General features: G+C 40.2%; 1 protein-coding gene across 1 annotated transcript in view; it reads right to left on the minus strand.

Moving 5' to 3' along the window:
- MDN1 (midasin AAA ATPase 1) overlaps positions 1-11,255 on the minus strand; it is a 148,866-nt gene extending 137,611 nt beyond the window's left edge. Inside the window, exons 1-6 of the mRNA XM_014544467.1 lie at positions 11,232-11,255; positions 9,092-9,318; positions 3,978-4,202; positions 3,502-3,609; positions 3,230-3,422; positions 348-590 (exon numbers count right to left, since the gene is read on the minus strand). Coding sequence (XP_014399953.1) covers positions 348-590; positions 3,230-3,422; positions 3,502-3,609; positions 3,978-4,202; positions 9,092-9,318; positions 11,232-11,255 — 1,020 coding nt within the window. The remainder of the gene's footprint in view (positions 1-347; positions 591-3,229; positions 3,423-3,501; positions 3,610-3,977; positions 4,203-9,091; positions 9,319-11,231) is intronic.
- Between the last annotated feature and the right edge of the window lie 5,530 nt (positions 11,256-16,785).

Genomic DNA, 16,785 nt, shown 5'->3' on the forward strand with positions numbered 1-16,785 from the left:
CTGGCAGCTGCGGATCTCAGGTGACACACCCAGAACCAGACAGGAGGGAGCCCGATTCCAGGTGTGTCACCTGAGAACTGCCCTATCGCAATCCAGGACCCCTCGGTGGAGTCGGAAAGCTGGTTTCAGCCCGATCCCTCAGGCCAGCCTGAGGAACCCCACCGATGCACAAATCCGTGCACCGGGCCTCTAGTAGAAATATAAGCAAGCATTTGTGTTTTTAGAGCTTGGTCCCATCGGTTCTGAAAGACCAGTAACTATTATCATAGTCCCTTAGCAAAAACAATATTTTAATGCAAATAGTTATAAGCATGCTAATCCCCCAAAACTTGCCATTTCTTAATTACCTTACTGTCGGTCTGATCTCCAAGCTGAACTTTGAGAAGCTCAGGGGGCTTCCTTCTACCTGTCATTGCAGCTAAATGTTCAACTAAAGAAGTTTTGCCGCATCCTATTGGTCCTTCCAACAACACAGCATTCTGAGAAGCCACTGCCATAGCCAGGGTCTGAAGATTTTTGCAGACTGACTCAACCAGTACATAAGATCTAAAGGCCAGCTCTTGTTCATGAGAAGAACTCCTGTTACTAGCCTAAGGAGGCAAGTGAGAAATAAAAAGCATGTCAAGAATGAGTCCTTTCTCCAAAAGGCACAGGTTAAATTTCTACAGTGCTTCCTCTGATCTTTACACAATCCTCTGCCAATATATTAGCAGTACCAGAAGTATTAACAACAATAGGTATATTATCCAAAGTAAAGATCTGACTTTTTTTTCTTTCCTTTCTTCCTCAACTCCTGCCTTTGGGGTAGAAAGTAAAAAATTCACTACCAAATTTAAGAAGTTTCCCAAAATTTCAGAAGCCAAAAAAGCTGACACACAAGGGATGGGGACAAACCACAACTAGATTATTTTTCTTTTCCTTCCTCTTGCCATATCCTAGGGTTTCATATCTAAGATAGAGAATGCATACAAGCCCTGGCTGGTGTGGCTCAATTGGTTGGAGCATTGTCCCATACACCAAAAAGTGGTGGGTTCGATCCCCGGTCAGGGTACGAGTGGGAGGCAGCCAGTTGATTTAAGTGGTTTTCTTTTACATATACACTAAAATATTTAGATATGAAATGATGTAGCATCTGGGAGTTGCTTTCAAAATAATGTGGTATGGGTAAAGTGTGCAGAAATAACAATGAAACATAATTGATCACAAATTTATAATTACTTAAGAAGAGTGATGGGTAGGTAAATGGGGGTTCATTACACCATTGTTTCTACTTTAGAATGTGTTTAACGTTTTCCATAACAAAAAGTTAAAAATAATAAAATAATGTGCCAAATATGTTTAATGAGTACAGAGTTTCAGCTTTGCAAGATGAAATGTTATGAAGTCTGCACAACAATGTGAATATACTTAATACCACTGACATGTACACTAAAAAAAGTTTAAGATGGTAAATATTATGTGTATTTTACCACAATTAAAATTTTTAAAAAAATAATAATGCACCTAATAGAGGAAAAATGATCTCTTGGAAAAGTGGAATGATTATTATCTTTAAAGAAATAATAATCCTCTAACATGGCTAGTCCCTTAAAGATATGTGAGGATAAAATAAGATTCAGGGCTGAAAGTTATTTGCAACTTCCTGAAGGGCTATTACAGCAATTTAGCAGGTGGGCTGGGCCATAGCACGATTCTGCACTCTGCCCCCAGTGCCCTGCCATTGCTACCCAACATCAAGCCCACCTGAACCAGAATCCTTCCTGTATTAAAATTCTAATGCTCCAAACATTATCTATGTAAGGAGAGTGGTTAAGAAGGGGTGGGTTTTAGCGACTAGAGGGAAACACAGGGGTCTTGGAAGTGCTGGTACCTTAGTGCTGGTTACACAGATATATCCAGTTCATGAATAATCACTGAGATGTACATTTAACAGGTGTGCTTTTTTACATGTATACTGTACTACTACTTTTTTGTTTTTTAATTGCACTACCAAGTGACAAACCTATGGTTCAAGGAACAACCCAGGACTTGTTCCAAGAAGAAAACTGGGTAGGTCTGACCCAAGGAACAACTGATGAAAGACTGCTGCGGGGGGCCTAGCTGGTTTGGTTCAGTGGATAGAGTATCGGCCTCCGGACTGAAGGGTCCCAGGTTCGATTCTGGTTAAGGCAGCGGTTCTCAACCTGTGGGTCACGACCCCTTTGGGGGTCGAACGACCCTTTCACGGGGGTCGCCTAAGACCATTGGAAAACACATATATAATTACATATTGTTTTTGTGATTATCACTATGCTTTAATTATGTTCAATTTGCAACAATGAAAATACATCCTGAATATCAGATATTTACATTACCATTCATAACAGTAGCAAAATTACAGTTATGAAGTAGCAATGAAAATAATTTTATGGTTGGGGGTCACCACAACATGAGGAACTGTACTAAAAGGGTCGCGGCATTAGGAAGGTTGAGAACCACTGGGTTAAGGGCACATACCATGGTTGCAGGTTCCCTGGCCCTGGTTGGGGTGCATGTAGGAGGCAACCAATTGATGTGTCTCTCTCACATCAACTCTCTGTCTTTCCTCTCCCTTCCACTCTCTTTAAAAATCAATGGGAAAATATCCTCGAGTGAAGATTAACAAGCAAAAAGAAAAAGACTACTGGGGGGTCGGGGGTGAGGACAGAAAACAGACCGGTTCCCAGTGGTTCCAGATTATGGAACCAGATTATAAACTGTTAATTCCTTCCCAAGTGTGCTCTAGAGCCACATTCTTAGAAAGGTCATTTCATATGGGCAGGGGGAAGTTCTCTGCAGATACCAGCCTCCCCCACAACAGACAAAGCGAAAATTCTGACAGAAAGAGGTGGCTGGGCCTAGCCCCGTGTCAGCCAATGTGCAACCCAAGAGTCTCTGGGCAATTCAGTCTGTCTTTGTTTTACATAAATATAGCATTATAACATGTGCCACTCAACTTCACACAGTTGTCACAGTAAATAAATGAGAGGATATACAGAAAAGCTTTGCTAAAGTTAAGAGCACCACACAAGCACTGTTATAGTATCTAATTTACCATTGAAGAGGGACAATGGGAAAATCAGAGAGGAGGGCCCGAGTAAATGTCTCCTTATCTCTGTAAATGCAATAGCAACTTAGCAAACTCAATTTGGCCTGTGTTATTGGCGTTTAGGAGAGGAAGGGGGCACATACCCTACTGATGCCAACATACCTGCTCTCCAGGGGTTGGTGGCTGCCCAGGCAGCACCACACCACAGACAGCAGTCACCCTGGAGGAGAGGTCAGCTGAAACAAGATGTCCCTGTAAGTACTGCAGTTCCTTCTCCTTACGCCACAGGGAAGCTTCTGGATTGGCCAAAACCAAGGCCTTCTCCAAGTCCTGCAGCTGGGCCTCTTCTAGTAACCTGAGTGAAATGAGGATCTCATCAATAACCTTAATCCAGGGGAAACCACATCAAGGTCTCCAGAAATGTTCCTGCTTACCTCAACCTGAAATGGATCAGTTCCTCACTATTAAAAATCTTCTTAAGGAATGATAGCTTGTGCTCTTCATTCATGCAAGTTACCACAGCAAGACAATGGGCTGTGTACCTGGAGAAAATCAAAGTATATAAACTCAGGACCTGCAGGTGATTCTAAAGAATAAAAAAAATTTGCTAGCCAACTGAATACTAGAAAAGGAAATCTTATAGAATTAAAGTAACACATTTAAGAGTAGAAAATACAAATCAGGTATAATGAATTCACTTGACAGAACATGAAAAAGGTGAAACTCCACTCAAATCATCTCATTTTCCTCTGTTGTGACACATGAGTAAGGAAAGAGAGTAAGAACTCAAAAGTCACCAGCACAAAGATAACATATTAAATGGTTTCTTTTCCCTCCTTATGCACACAATGCTATACTCTCCCCAACATCCCCATACTAGAAGCATAGGAAAAACCCAATAGCTACGCACCAGCGGACCAAGGTGTCGTGGCTTCTGAGGAGAGGAACACACACACTCCAGTCCCAGAGCTCCCGGAACACAGACTGCTCTTGCTGTAAAAACTTGTAGGCTGCTTCCATTAGGTCCCGGAGCTTCATCCGCCTGCGCCCATAGCGGACTGGATTAGCATCTGAACTCTCTAGGAAGAGTCTTTGAAAGACTGGAGAAGTGTCCTTGAAATACCTCAGGGCAAACCTTCAGAAAGAGAATTTTCATTTGTTGTTGAGGAAATTGATGTATACATCTCCACTTTGAGACAGGATAGCAGAACATAACAAGAACTCACTAGGGTCTGAGAACAAACAGAGACAGATGCTAAAGCTCCCTAGTCCTAAGATTATACCTGTTCAAGTTCAGGAATCAATATCATGGCATGAAATATCTGACTAAGAGAATACAAACACCAAAGGTACTTATTTTGCAAGTGTTTACTACTGAAAATGCACTCGTTGCCCTAACTGGTTTGGCTCAGTGGATAGAGCGTCGGCCTGTGGACTGAAAGGTCCCAGGTTAGATTCTGGTCAAGGGCATGTACCTTGGTTGTGGGCAAATTCCCAATAGGAGGTGTGCAGGAGGCAGCTGATCAATGTTTCCTCTCATCAATGTTTCTAACTCTCTATCCCTCTCCCTTCCTCTCTGTAAAAATCAATAAAATATTTTTTTAAATGCACTTGTTTTCAAAAATATTAAGTCAGACACTGTTAAATTCTGGATGTACAAAACCAAAGAGATACTTTCCTTGAGGAACTTGCTATCTAGTAAGGAAGACAGCCACTTACAGAAACAATGAGAGATGCATACAAAAAGAGTCAACTGAACCTTGGTTGCCTCTTAAAGATGAAGAGAAGATTCTCATGAAACAAAAGGCAGACAGGTTGGAAAAGAATGACAAAAAGCTTCAAGACATACAAAAAAATTAACAAAATAGCAACAGTAAATCTAAATCCTTCCCTATCAGTATTACTTTAAATGTAAATGGTTTAAACTTCAATCAAAAGACATAGATTGGTTGAATAGATTTTTTTTAAAAAAAGCTCAAACTACACACAATCTATAAGAAACTCATTCTGTACATAAGAGCACACTGAAAGAAATAAAAAAGTAATAATTCCAGCCCTGACTGATGTGGCTCACTCAGTTAGAGCATCGTCCTATACACCAAAAGGTAGAGGGTCCCACTCCTAGTCAGGGCACACACCCAGGTTGTGGGTTCAATTCCCAGTCAGGGCACGTGCAGGAGGCAACTAATTGATGTTTCACTTTCACATCAAGGTTTCTATCTCTCCCTCTCCGTTTCTCTCTGACTGGGAATCAAACTGATGATCGCTTGGTGCACAGAACAATGCTCAATCCACTGAGCCACACCTGTGGGGCAATAATTTTGCTTTAATTCCATGCAAATAGTAACCAAAAGGAAGCAGGGTGGCCCTAGCCGGTTTGGCTCAATGGATAGAGCGTCAGCCTGCAGACTGAAGGGTCCCAGGATCAATTCTAGTCAAGGGCACATGCCAGGGTTGGGGCTCGATCCCCAGTAGGGGGTGTGCAGGAGGCAGCCAATCAATGATTCTCTCTCATCACTGACGTTTCTATCTCTCTCTCTCACTCCCTTCTTCTCTGAAATCAATAAAAATATTTTTTTTTAAAAAGAAAATTTTGCTTATTGAGCACCCACAATATGTCAGACACTGTTTTGAGTCCCGTGAGGTAGATACTATTATCATAAATGAACTTGGACTTGAACCCAAGGAGTCCAACCAACAGATGTGTCCCTCTCACATCGATGTTTGTCTGTCTCTATCCCTCCCTTCCACTCTCTCTAAAAAGCAATGGGAAAAATATCCTCGGGTGAGGATTAACCAAAAAAAAGTCTTGTTAAGACTACCGTGGTACTTTATGAAAACCCCAAATAAATTAACAGCTAGGCCTCAGAAAGAAGTGTGAACCCAGAAATGAATGGCTTGAGGACCCTAGCTTGACGGGGTTCTTCCTGTCCAGTCTCTAGATTTCCATCCCCATCCCATTTCTCTCTCTTCATTCTTCCTCCAAAATCTGCTACAATACAAAACCTTCTCTAATTTCCAAGAGGATAACACACTCATTTCTGTTACTTCAATGATTTCCTTGCTCCCCTTATCTATTTGGCTGACAACTCTATTAACATACTGTATTCAATTGTGTGCAAGTACAGGAACCCATTATATGTGATTTTCTTACCCCCATGATGTGGTCTAGAGCTTAAAAGAGAGGACCTTCTACTAGTACATGAATCTACTGAATAAATAACTGTATCCTATCTAAATATATTAGGTATATTCCTAAAACATTAGGTATATTTCCTCTATGTAAATCTGAGGCGCATGTTAAACTAATCAGCTGCATTTCTTAAAACTAAAAATCGAAATCCCATTCCACATCACTACCTATAGTTCACTGCACATCACGCACAGCTTTTTTTTTTTTTTGCTTGGTTTTAAGTTACTCTATCACAGGCACCTTTGTAAGCTGCATTATATCATTTTGGAACAACGTAGGAACATAAATAAAATATAAAGTAAAATATACTGCCCTGGTAAATTGTAAATTAAAAAAGTAAAGCGTGTCCCAAAATTCACGCAAGAAGTACTTTTGATAGAAAACACAGGTCTATAATTAAAAATTGTAAATTTTTTATTGATTCATAAAGTATACAGTATAGGGTTATGTATGGAATAGCAATGTTTGGAATAGCATATCAGGTAAATGGCCTCCACAGCTTTGCTGGCACATACGCACTCTTTTGTTGAAATTTTCCATGACCGAAATGCGGCTGCTCAGGCAATAACAGTTAATGGTACTCGCGACATGATAATCTAGTTTTTTGTGCTTAAATTGCAAGATATGGATGTAGTCGACATGTGGCTTCAACAAGACGGTGCCACATGCCATACAGCCTGAGAAATAATTCAATTACTGCATGAGTCATTTCCTGGTTGTGTAATTTTCCATTTTGGTGATCAGAACTGGCCACCCAGATCATGCAATTAACGCCGTTGGACGTTTTTCCTTTGGGGTTTTTTGAAGTCTAAGGTTTATGCCAACAAGCCCATGACCACCCATGCCTTGAAGGAGGAAATTAAGCGCTGTATCAACAAAACTCAGCCACATTTATGCAAAGCGGTCATGGAAAATTTCAACAAAAGAGTGCGTATGTGCCAGCAAAGCCATGGAGGCCATTTACCCGATATGCTATTCCAAACATAACCCTATACTATATACTTTATGAATCAATAAAAAATTTACAATTTTTAATTATAGACCTGTGTTTTCTATCAAAATTACTTCTTGCGTGAATTTTGGGACACCCTTTAGGTATGTACCTCACATTCATTTAATAAGAACATAAAATTTGAAGCTAATGAGAGACCAGATGTAGATAATCCATCATTTTAATAATTCTGGAAGCACTCTACTATAAAGCCTTAAAGAGAAGTTGGGGTTCAAGTTACCCACAGGCCAATCCTACAGAACTGACTAGCACACCTAGTGAAATAGTACCAAGGTCAAGTACATGTAGATGATTACCAAGTAAGGCCATAATCCCAATCCCCAATTAAACCACACCACGTGTTCCTGATTACCACATATGATGCTATTCTTTCCTTTGCTAGATATTTTCTAGTTTAATAAAACTAGGCCTATTTTTTTCCTTCCCTTTTAGAAAAAAGCTCATAAAAATTATGGTTTCCCCCGCAAGCCTCCATTTCTTATTCCCTCATTCAAGGACCAGACTAGAGATCATACTTTCAAGAAAGCCAAGTGTACTTATTGTGTTGATGAAAACTAATACATAAGAGATGGATAAAAGAGATGCTCCTATTAATACAAACATTATTCACGTTTAGAGTAAAAGGTTCTTTACCTTCTCAATCTAAAAAAAACCTTGAAGGTCATTTTCCTGCCTCTTTTGGCTATTCCACACAAACTATATTTTACTATCAATTTAAAAGAGTGCCCTGGCCGATTGCTCAGTGGTTAGAGCATTAGTCTGAAGACCAAAGGGTATTGGGTTTAATCACAATCAAGGGCATGTACCTTGGTTGCAGGTTCATCCCGGGCCCTGGTCAGGGCATATGCAGGAGACAACCAATTGATGTGTCTCTCTCACATCGAAATTTCTCTTTCTCTCTCCCCCTTCCCTTCTACTCTCTCTAAAAAATCAATGGAAAAAATATTCTCAGTTGAAGGTTAAAAAAAAAAAGAGAGGCCCTAACCGGTTTGGCTCAGTGGATAGAGCGTTGGCCTGCGGACTGAAAGGTCCCAGGTTCAATTCCTCTCTCTCTCATTGATGTTTCTAACTCTCTATCCCTCTCCCTTCCTCTCTTTAAAAAATCAATAAAATATATTTAAAAATAAAAAAAAAAGAGAGAGAAAGCCACGTGTGTGGCATATGCCTATAACCCAAGATACTTCAGAAGCTGAGACAAGAGGCTTGTTTAAGCCCAGAAGTTCTGGGCTGTATTATGTTATGCAATAAATTCAGTATTAATATGGTAACCCCTGGGAGTAGGGGAATTACCATGTTGTTGAATGACTGGTAAACTAGCCCAGATTGGAAATGGAGCAGGTTAAAAGAGAAATACATTAGAATACAGCTCTAGCACAACTTCTTACCATACTGATTTGGACAGATTTATAGAAAGCTAAAATGGATACTAGACCTCTTCTAACCCACGCCCTCAGCTCCTCTAGCAAGCCACAAATCTCATCCATTTGAAGTGGATGCTTTAAGAGCCTCAGCTAAAACTCATTTAAATATGCCTTATATGCATGTATTGCCAGATGATATAATCCTTGGAGGTAGGGGACATATCTTGGCCATTTTTCTGTCTTGATGGCCAAGATTTAAGAGAAACCTAATAAATGGTTACTGAACTGAGCTGGATAAAAAGAGTCTCTGTGATTATTTTTATAAAACCCTACCACTTATCTCTTTCTTTCCTGTATTTTTCCTCTTCCATTCTCAGCTCAGACTCCTCCTTACTTCCCAGGAGAGAGCAGGTTCTACCACTGCAAGAAGAAACATGAAGGATAATACTGTCACTTACGGGAGGACATCAGGATGGCTACCGATGAGCTTGCTCATTGAGACACAGAGTCGTTCGTGTAGATCATGGTTGACTTGGCCTCCAGCTTTAATGGCTTCAGCATTCCTTTCCAGCAAATCCAAAAGGATAGGGCGAAATTGGCGACCGATCAGAATAGTATAGTCCTTATCCAGAAGTAACTGTGCTAAGGTATTCAGGATACACTGGCGATCTTGAGGTGTCCACACCTAAGAGAAAAGCCACACAAAAGATCTATATATACAATACTAGGGGCCCAGTGCACAAATTCATGCACCTTGAAAGGAATGTGGGCCTCGAGGCTGCAGTGGGCACAGGGGCAGGTCTCTGCCCATCTTCCGCGCCCCTACCTGGCCCCTCCTGCTGCGGCCACCAGTCCCCTTGCTGCAGCAGCTGGCGCCAGCCCTGCTCACACCTACCTACTGAAGGCGCGGAGCGATTAGGGCTGGCGCTGGCAGTGGGTGTGAGCGCTGGATGGGACCGCAGCACGCGGGAGCAAAGAATTTTCAGTAACCACCAGAGGCTTGCCCTGATGACAGTGACCTGCGCCCTGCCTTGGTCTGGCACCCCGCCCACCTGCTCCACCATCCCGCCAAGGCTAGCCGATGCCCACCATGTTCCCCACACGCCCCCTCCATGTCACAGCGACGGGTTGTTCAGTTGTTCCACTGTCCGGTCTACTTGCATATTAGGGATATATTTATATATACATATATGATTTGTTTGCACTACTGTAGAGGAGCCAAGAGTTCTAGCTTGGAATTAAAATAACCAGTTTCCAGACTTCAAAGGTCAGTTTACCTTATAAAACACCCTGGCCAGTGTGGCTCAGTTGGTTGGAGCCTCATCCTGGACAACAAAAGGTGGTGGGTTCGATCCCCGGTCAGGCATGTGTGGGAGGCAACCAATCAAAGTTTCTCTCTCACACCAATATTTCTCTCTCTAAAATAAAATTTAAAAAACAACAACAAGACACAGTGGGGGTTTTTAGCAATATAGGATTAGAGTTAATTAATGTAAAGGCTGTTACCAATAGGTCCCCTGGGGTTTCAGGTAAAAGGACTAATAGCAAATCCATGTAAAATACTATACAGCTTCTCTGAAAAATAATCTATGCTTCAGGGTAAAAACACTCTCCCAGGGCTCCTCTGCTCTTGAAGGAAAATATAGGAATTAAATGAAAACAAAAAAATTTTAAAAACTGCAGTTAGTACACAAAACTGCCAACTCTCTTGAGGAAAGGGTAGAGATTAAGAAATCAATTCTTGGCCCTAGCCGGTTTGGCTCAGTGGATAGAGTGTCAGCCTGCGGACCGAAGGGTCTGGTTGCAGGCTTGGTCCCCAGCATGGGGTGTGCAGGAGGCAGCTGATCAATGATTCTCTCTCATCACTGATATTTCTATCTCTCTCCCCCTCTCCCTTCCTCTCTGAAATCAATAAAAATGTATTTTTTAAATGTTAAAAAAAATCAATTCCTGAATATAAATAAAGCTATCCCTATAAAGGTTCCAGCCTCTAATAAACAAACAAAACAAATCCAAAATAGACAATCACACTTTGATATGCAAGATGAAATACACCACAAAATTCTGGTGCCTGGGCTCCGAATGTCCATTAAGCATAATAGGGGAAACTGTAGTGTATAAAAGGTCTCATGTTGCTAGAGTGTATGCAGGACTGTACAACCCTTGCTGTCAGACAAAGCGACATACCCTCTGACCTAGCAAGCCCAATACTATAAATTTATCTTAAGGAGTTTCAAATTAAACAATTATCTATAAGAGTGCAGCTTGAGCCCCAACCGGTTTGGCTCAGTGGATAGAGCGTCGGCCTGCAGGCTGAAGGGTCCCAGGTTCGATTCCGGTCAAGGGCATGTACCTGGGTTGCGGGCACATCCCCAGTAGGGGGTGTGCAGGAGGCAGCTGATCGAAAGATGTTTCTCTCTCATCGATGTTTCTAACTCTCTATCCCTCTCCCTTCCTCTCTGTAAAAAATCAATAAAATATATTTTTAAAAAAAAAAAGTGCAGCTTGAACACAATCTAAACGCCATATGCAAAAACATAACAATTTTTTCCAAAGTTATCACTCTGAAAAGAAGTCACCTTACCCCAGAACTCTTACAAAGTCTCCCAAATTATTGGGCATTCTCTTCATAAAAACACCTAATTTTGAACAAAGCACTGATGGGGAAAGAATCTATCAATATTAGTTCTGCTGTTTATAGGGGGCCACCCAAAGGACCTCATAAAAATGGAGGCAAGGAAATTTAACAGATTTGGCCATGATAGAGGCATAACCTCACATTTTCAACTGCCGAATGTCCCTATAAATAAGCCCCCTAAAAGTATATTTTTAAAATATAAAAATAAAATAACAGTAATATAGTAAGTGGTTATTCTGTGAAGAAAAAATCTATTATCATCTACAAAATAAACAAACATAACATGTCTAATTTCCTCAGGTTAATACAGAGCATCTATAGAAACCTAGCTAGCATCATAGTTAATACATGCACAACCCAATTTAAAAGTGGGTAAAAGGGCCCTGGCTGGTTGCTCAGTGGTTAGACTGTTACAGATGCTCTGCATCAACCTGAGGAAATTAGACATGTTATTCACATGGACACTTGTGAGCTACGAAAAAACCTCCAGAGGACATTATTTAATCAACTTTTTCTTCAAAAGGAAATCTAGAAAACTGTGTTAGAGGAAACAGATGTTTAACTTTTTAAAAATCAACTTTATTGGCTTTTATAATATAACTTATATACAATAAAATGCAGCCATTTATATTTGGATGAGTTTTGAATATGTATATACTGTGTAACCTCCTCCTCAATTAAAATATTTTAACTTTTTAATATAACTTATATACAATAAAATGCAGCCATTTATATTTGGATGAGTTTTGAATATGTATACTGTGTAACCTCCTCCTCAATTAAAACATCAAATCCAAAGTTCCCTCAAGTTCCTTTGCAGTCAACCTCCTCACCCTAGACAACCAATGACTTGATTTTATGACCATAGATTATAGATTTGCCTATTCTAGACCTTTATATAAATCGAATAATACGGTATGTACTCTTTCCTGTCTAGCTTCTTTTGCTCAGTATTGATGCTTCTGGTAATCACCCATGTAGTTGTATGCTTCAATAGTTTATTCCATTTCACTACTGTCTAGTTTTTCACTGTATAAATATATCACAACTTGTTTTTTCATTTACATGTTTGATGGATATTTTCACTATTTCCAGATACCACCAATAAAACTACAATGAACACTCATGTACAAGAGATTTATGGACATGAATATTCATTACTCTTAATCTTTTTCATTAACTAAGAGTAAAACTGCTGAGTTATATGGCAACTGTATGTCAACAGATAGTAAATTTTAATTTAAAAAATTTTTTTTGATGTTTAAAAGAAACTGTTTTCTAAATCAGTTGTACCAGTTTACACTCCATTAGCAATGTTTGAGAGCTCTAGTTGCTACATAACCCACCAACATACAGTATTGTCTGTCTTAATGTTAGAAGGGATCCAGTGGTATCTGGTGGTTTTATTTGCATTCCCCTGACGACCAAAGAGGCTCATACATTTTTCAAGTGTTTATGGCCATTCATTTATCTTCTTTTGTGATGAGTTTTTTCATTTCTTTTACCCACTTTATTTTTTTTTGGGGGGTGGGGGGGAATCAATCCTTACCAAAGGATATTTTTCCCACTGATTTTTAGAGAGAGTAGAAGGGAGGGGAGGAGGGGGAGATAAAGAGAGAAAAACATCAAATGTGAGAAAGACACATTGATTGGTTGCCTCCACCCGTGCCCCAACCAGGCCAGTGCCTAGGTTAATGCTCTAACCACAGAGCAAAACCAGCCAAGGCTCTTTTACCCACTTTTAAATTGGGTTATTCATGTATTAAATATGATGCTAGTCAGGTTTCTATAGATGCTCTGTATCAACCTGAGGAAATTTTGTTCTATTCTTAGCTTGTTTTTGTTCTATTCCTATCTTGTCTTTGTCTTTAAAATGCTCCTTTCTAACTAACTAGTCTGATTAATCAGCAAAAAAAATTGTTCATATTAGTCACTTACCTTCTTATTCTTTTTAGAATCTATAATGGTGGCCTTCTTTCATTCAAGTAGTTTGAATTTTCCCCTTTTATTCTTGATCAGTCTTTTCAAAGAATCAACATTTGGTTTCACTGAATTGCTCTATTATTTATCCATTTTCTTTTTCATTAATTTCCACTCTTTATTATTCTCTTCCTTCAACTTATTTTGAGTTTAATGTACTCTTCTTTTTCTAATTTCTTAAGGTGAATTTTAATACCACTATTTCCTATTATAAGAATTTTACTATTATGAATTTACCTCTAAATACTTTAGCTATATCCCACAAATTGTTAAAGTATCATTCAATTCAAAATATTTTCTGATTCTCCCAGTGATTTCTTTAACCATCAGTTTTTTCTTTTAATTTTATTATTTAATTTATAACATTTAGGATTTTTCCAGTAACTTTTGGGTTGATTGTTTGCCCCCTTAATTTAATTTCATTGAGGTCACTGAATATACCTGTATAATTTCAATTATCCTAAATTTATTAAGACTTGTTTAATGGCCCAGCTATCTCCCTTCTGGTTGGGGAGGAGAAGTACAAACCATTTACTCTTAAGTATCCTTGGCTTAGGGAAGATAGGATTTACTAGTAGGCTGCAAACTGCTGTTTATCTATCTTTAGTTTCCCCATCTGTTTGTCCTAGAACAGTGGTTCTCAACCTTCCTAATGCCGCGACCCTTTAATACAGTTCCTCACGTTGTGGTGACCCCCAATTTCATTGTTACAAATTGAACATAATTAAAGCATAGTGATTAATCACAAAATCAATATGTAATTACATATGTGTTCTCCGATGGTCTTAGGCGACCCCTGTGAAAGGGTCGTTCGACCCCCAAAGGGGTCGAGACCCACAGGTTGAACCGCTCTCCTAGAATTTTCCTAGCTTCTTACTATGCTACAACAAGGGGGCTAAGGTCACAAAGCTAGCTTCAGAATCAGGAATCCATGACACAGAGTCGGCCTCCAGAGTCCCTGCTTTTACTACTCTCTGTAACTCTTTAGTTTCTACCATGTGAAATATATCAAGAAATTGAGACTTACGGGTATTAAGTAACTTTTCCAAAAAGTCCCCAAAAGCAATTAAAGAGAATTAATTTGATTTTCAGCCATACTCCGTACTCATGCACCCTAAACACTCTGCTCTTCCTGAACATAGATAGTGATCAAGGAGGTAAGGATATGTGATATTACAAATTATAGTAAGAAATATTATTTGGTCTTTGACCCTATCCCAGGCACAGACCTCCTGAAACCCTTGGAATTTCCTGTGATGGAATAAAAGTGTCATCCCTTATGTTAATGAGGTTTATTTTTAAAAGCTGCCCAAGTTGGGGCTGGATAGAACCAGCCAACTACAGGGAGGACAGAGGGGCTAGAAACAGATCAATCACCAATGGCCAAAGATTTAAACAATCATGACTATGTAATGAAGCTTCCATAAGTATCTAAAAGGACATGATTTGGAGAACTGGGTTGATGAACAGATGGACAGAGTGGCGCACTCAGAGAGCATGGACGCTCCAAACCCCTTGCCATATACCTTGCCCTAAGCATTTCTTCCATCTGACAGTTACTGAATTATCCATTTATAGTAAACTGGTGATCTAGTAAATAAAATGTTTCTCTGAATTCTAGAAATCGCTCCAGGAAATTAATCAAACCCAAGGAGGGGATAGTTGAAACCTCCAATCCACAGGCGGTCAGAAAGACAAGTGACAACAGGTCTTGCAATTAGCATCTGAAGTGGGAGCAGAAGGGCAGTCTTTACAGGACTGAGCCTTCACCTGTGGGATCTGAAGCTATCCTCAGGTAGAAAATGTTAGACTTGAATTAAATTGTAAGACACACGGCTGGTGTCTGAGAACTGCTTGGTGGTGTTGGAAAATCCAGACTGAAACTGGAGAATTGTAGGATGGTAGTGGTAGAAATGAAGAGGAAAGAATAAATTCAAAACTGAGAAAGTAAAATCAGGAGAACTTGGCTATATGTGAAGGAAAAAGAATGATGACGACCCTCAGTTCTCTATAAAATATAAATGGATAGAGAGGGTGATGCCACCAGCTTAATAAGGAACACTGGAGGAAGCACAATCCTAAAAAATTCTTAATTCAGATACCAAACTCAAATGGGAACCAGTATTTCAAAAATCCTTACTTGCCAATAAAAACCATTTTGTTTCCAAAAACAGGAGAAAAATAGAATGGCAACACAATCAACTCTTTTCTGAAATGGAAAGAAACAAACCTGAAAGATATCCGAGACAGGACAGAACTTGCAGACAATGTGAGACAAAGAAAAGGAAGGCAAGTGGTCCCAATAACATTACTAATACGGTTTCCTACAAACCATTTCCCCACCTGCTCCCAGTACATGAACACCAATTTTGCATCCACTCAGTGGTGTGGAATCATAAATCCCCTGTTGCTGGTCTGTGGTCCCTAGATTCAGAACCTCTGCTAAATTCTAAAGCCTATTTACATTAAAAGAAAAAATTCCTCCAGCAACAATACATAATTCAGGAGCTTGTCACAAACTCAGCTCATTTGAACTGATGATGTCTTTCCTTACTCCAGCACAACAAGAATCAATTTTCTTTCTAGGCCTCCCCCATTTGTGTTAGTGATTTCCTTCACTGGCGGCTCAAGGCCAGAAACCCCAGGGATATTTTCCACATCTCCCTCCTCTTTGCTTCACACGTTCCATTTGTTATTCCCAAAGAGAAATGCCTCTCCTATTAGTTGTCTGCCGCTCCACATCCAAAGAGCTCCAGACCCAAAACACTGCCACAGGTTCCTAAGCAATGGGATATATAAAGACAACGCATCTGTGACTAAGTTCTAGATACTGGAGTTAGGGGCTGGGGGGAGGGAGGGAGGTTCTATTTTGAAGAAGCTCACAGATACTGGGGCTGAGGAAGCATAAAATAGGAAATTAAAATGAAAAAGATGATGCATGATAAGGATTCCAAACTCAGACGGGAGTGGGAGGGTGGAGAAGTGGGAGGGAGCCCAAAGGCTTTTAGAAGACCCAAGACCCGTTTCCCAGAAAACTCTAGTTCACCTCGTAATTACTACGGTATCATGCAGTTAGCACTGTCTTGTTTTTTTTCCTTCAGGTGTTTTTCTGGTCATGAACTGTCTCCAAAAATAACTGTTACGTTCCTTGGGAGTAGAGACCGTAACGGATTTATTTGTCTGTCTCCCCACAAAACCACACTGTGCCTTAGGCACAGCAGGGACGCAATCAATACTTGTCACAGTGCCCAAAAGAATGGACAGGGCAGAAAAGGAAAACATTCATCCGAATCAACAGCGGTGGCTGGACCCGGGACACGCAAGTAAAACACATGGCAAAAGGGCAGACTTCCTCCTCCTTTACAGAAATACAAAACATTTCTTCCCGAAGGCCACGCCTGCCACACAGGGGTCAGAGCGCTGCGTGGGGTCAGTCAGTGGGGAGAGAAAGGGAAGGCTTCCCCCAAATAAAAAACAAAGGCTCTTTCCCATCTCGGCGAACGCGCGGACGCCCCGCCACCGGCCAGCCAGGGG

The sequence above is a fragment of the Myotis brandtii genome, unplaced genomic scaffold (genome assembly GCF_000412655.1).
Source record: "Myotis brandtii unplaced genomic scaffold, ASM41265v1 scaffold365, whole genome shotgun sequence".
In the NCBI taxonomy this organism is placed as follows: Eukaryota; Metazoa; Chordata; class Mammalia; order Chiroptera; family Vespertilionidae; genus Myotis; species Myotis brandtii.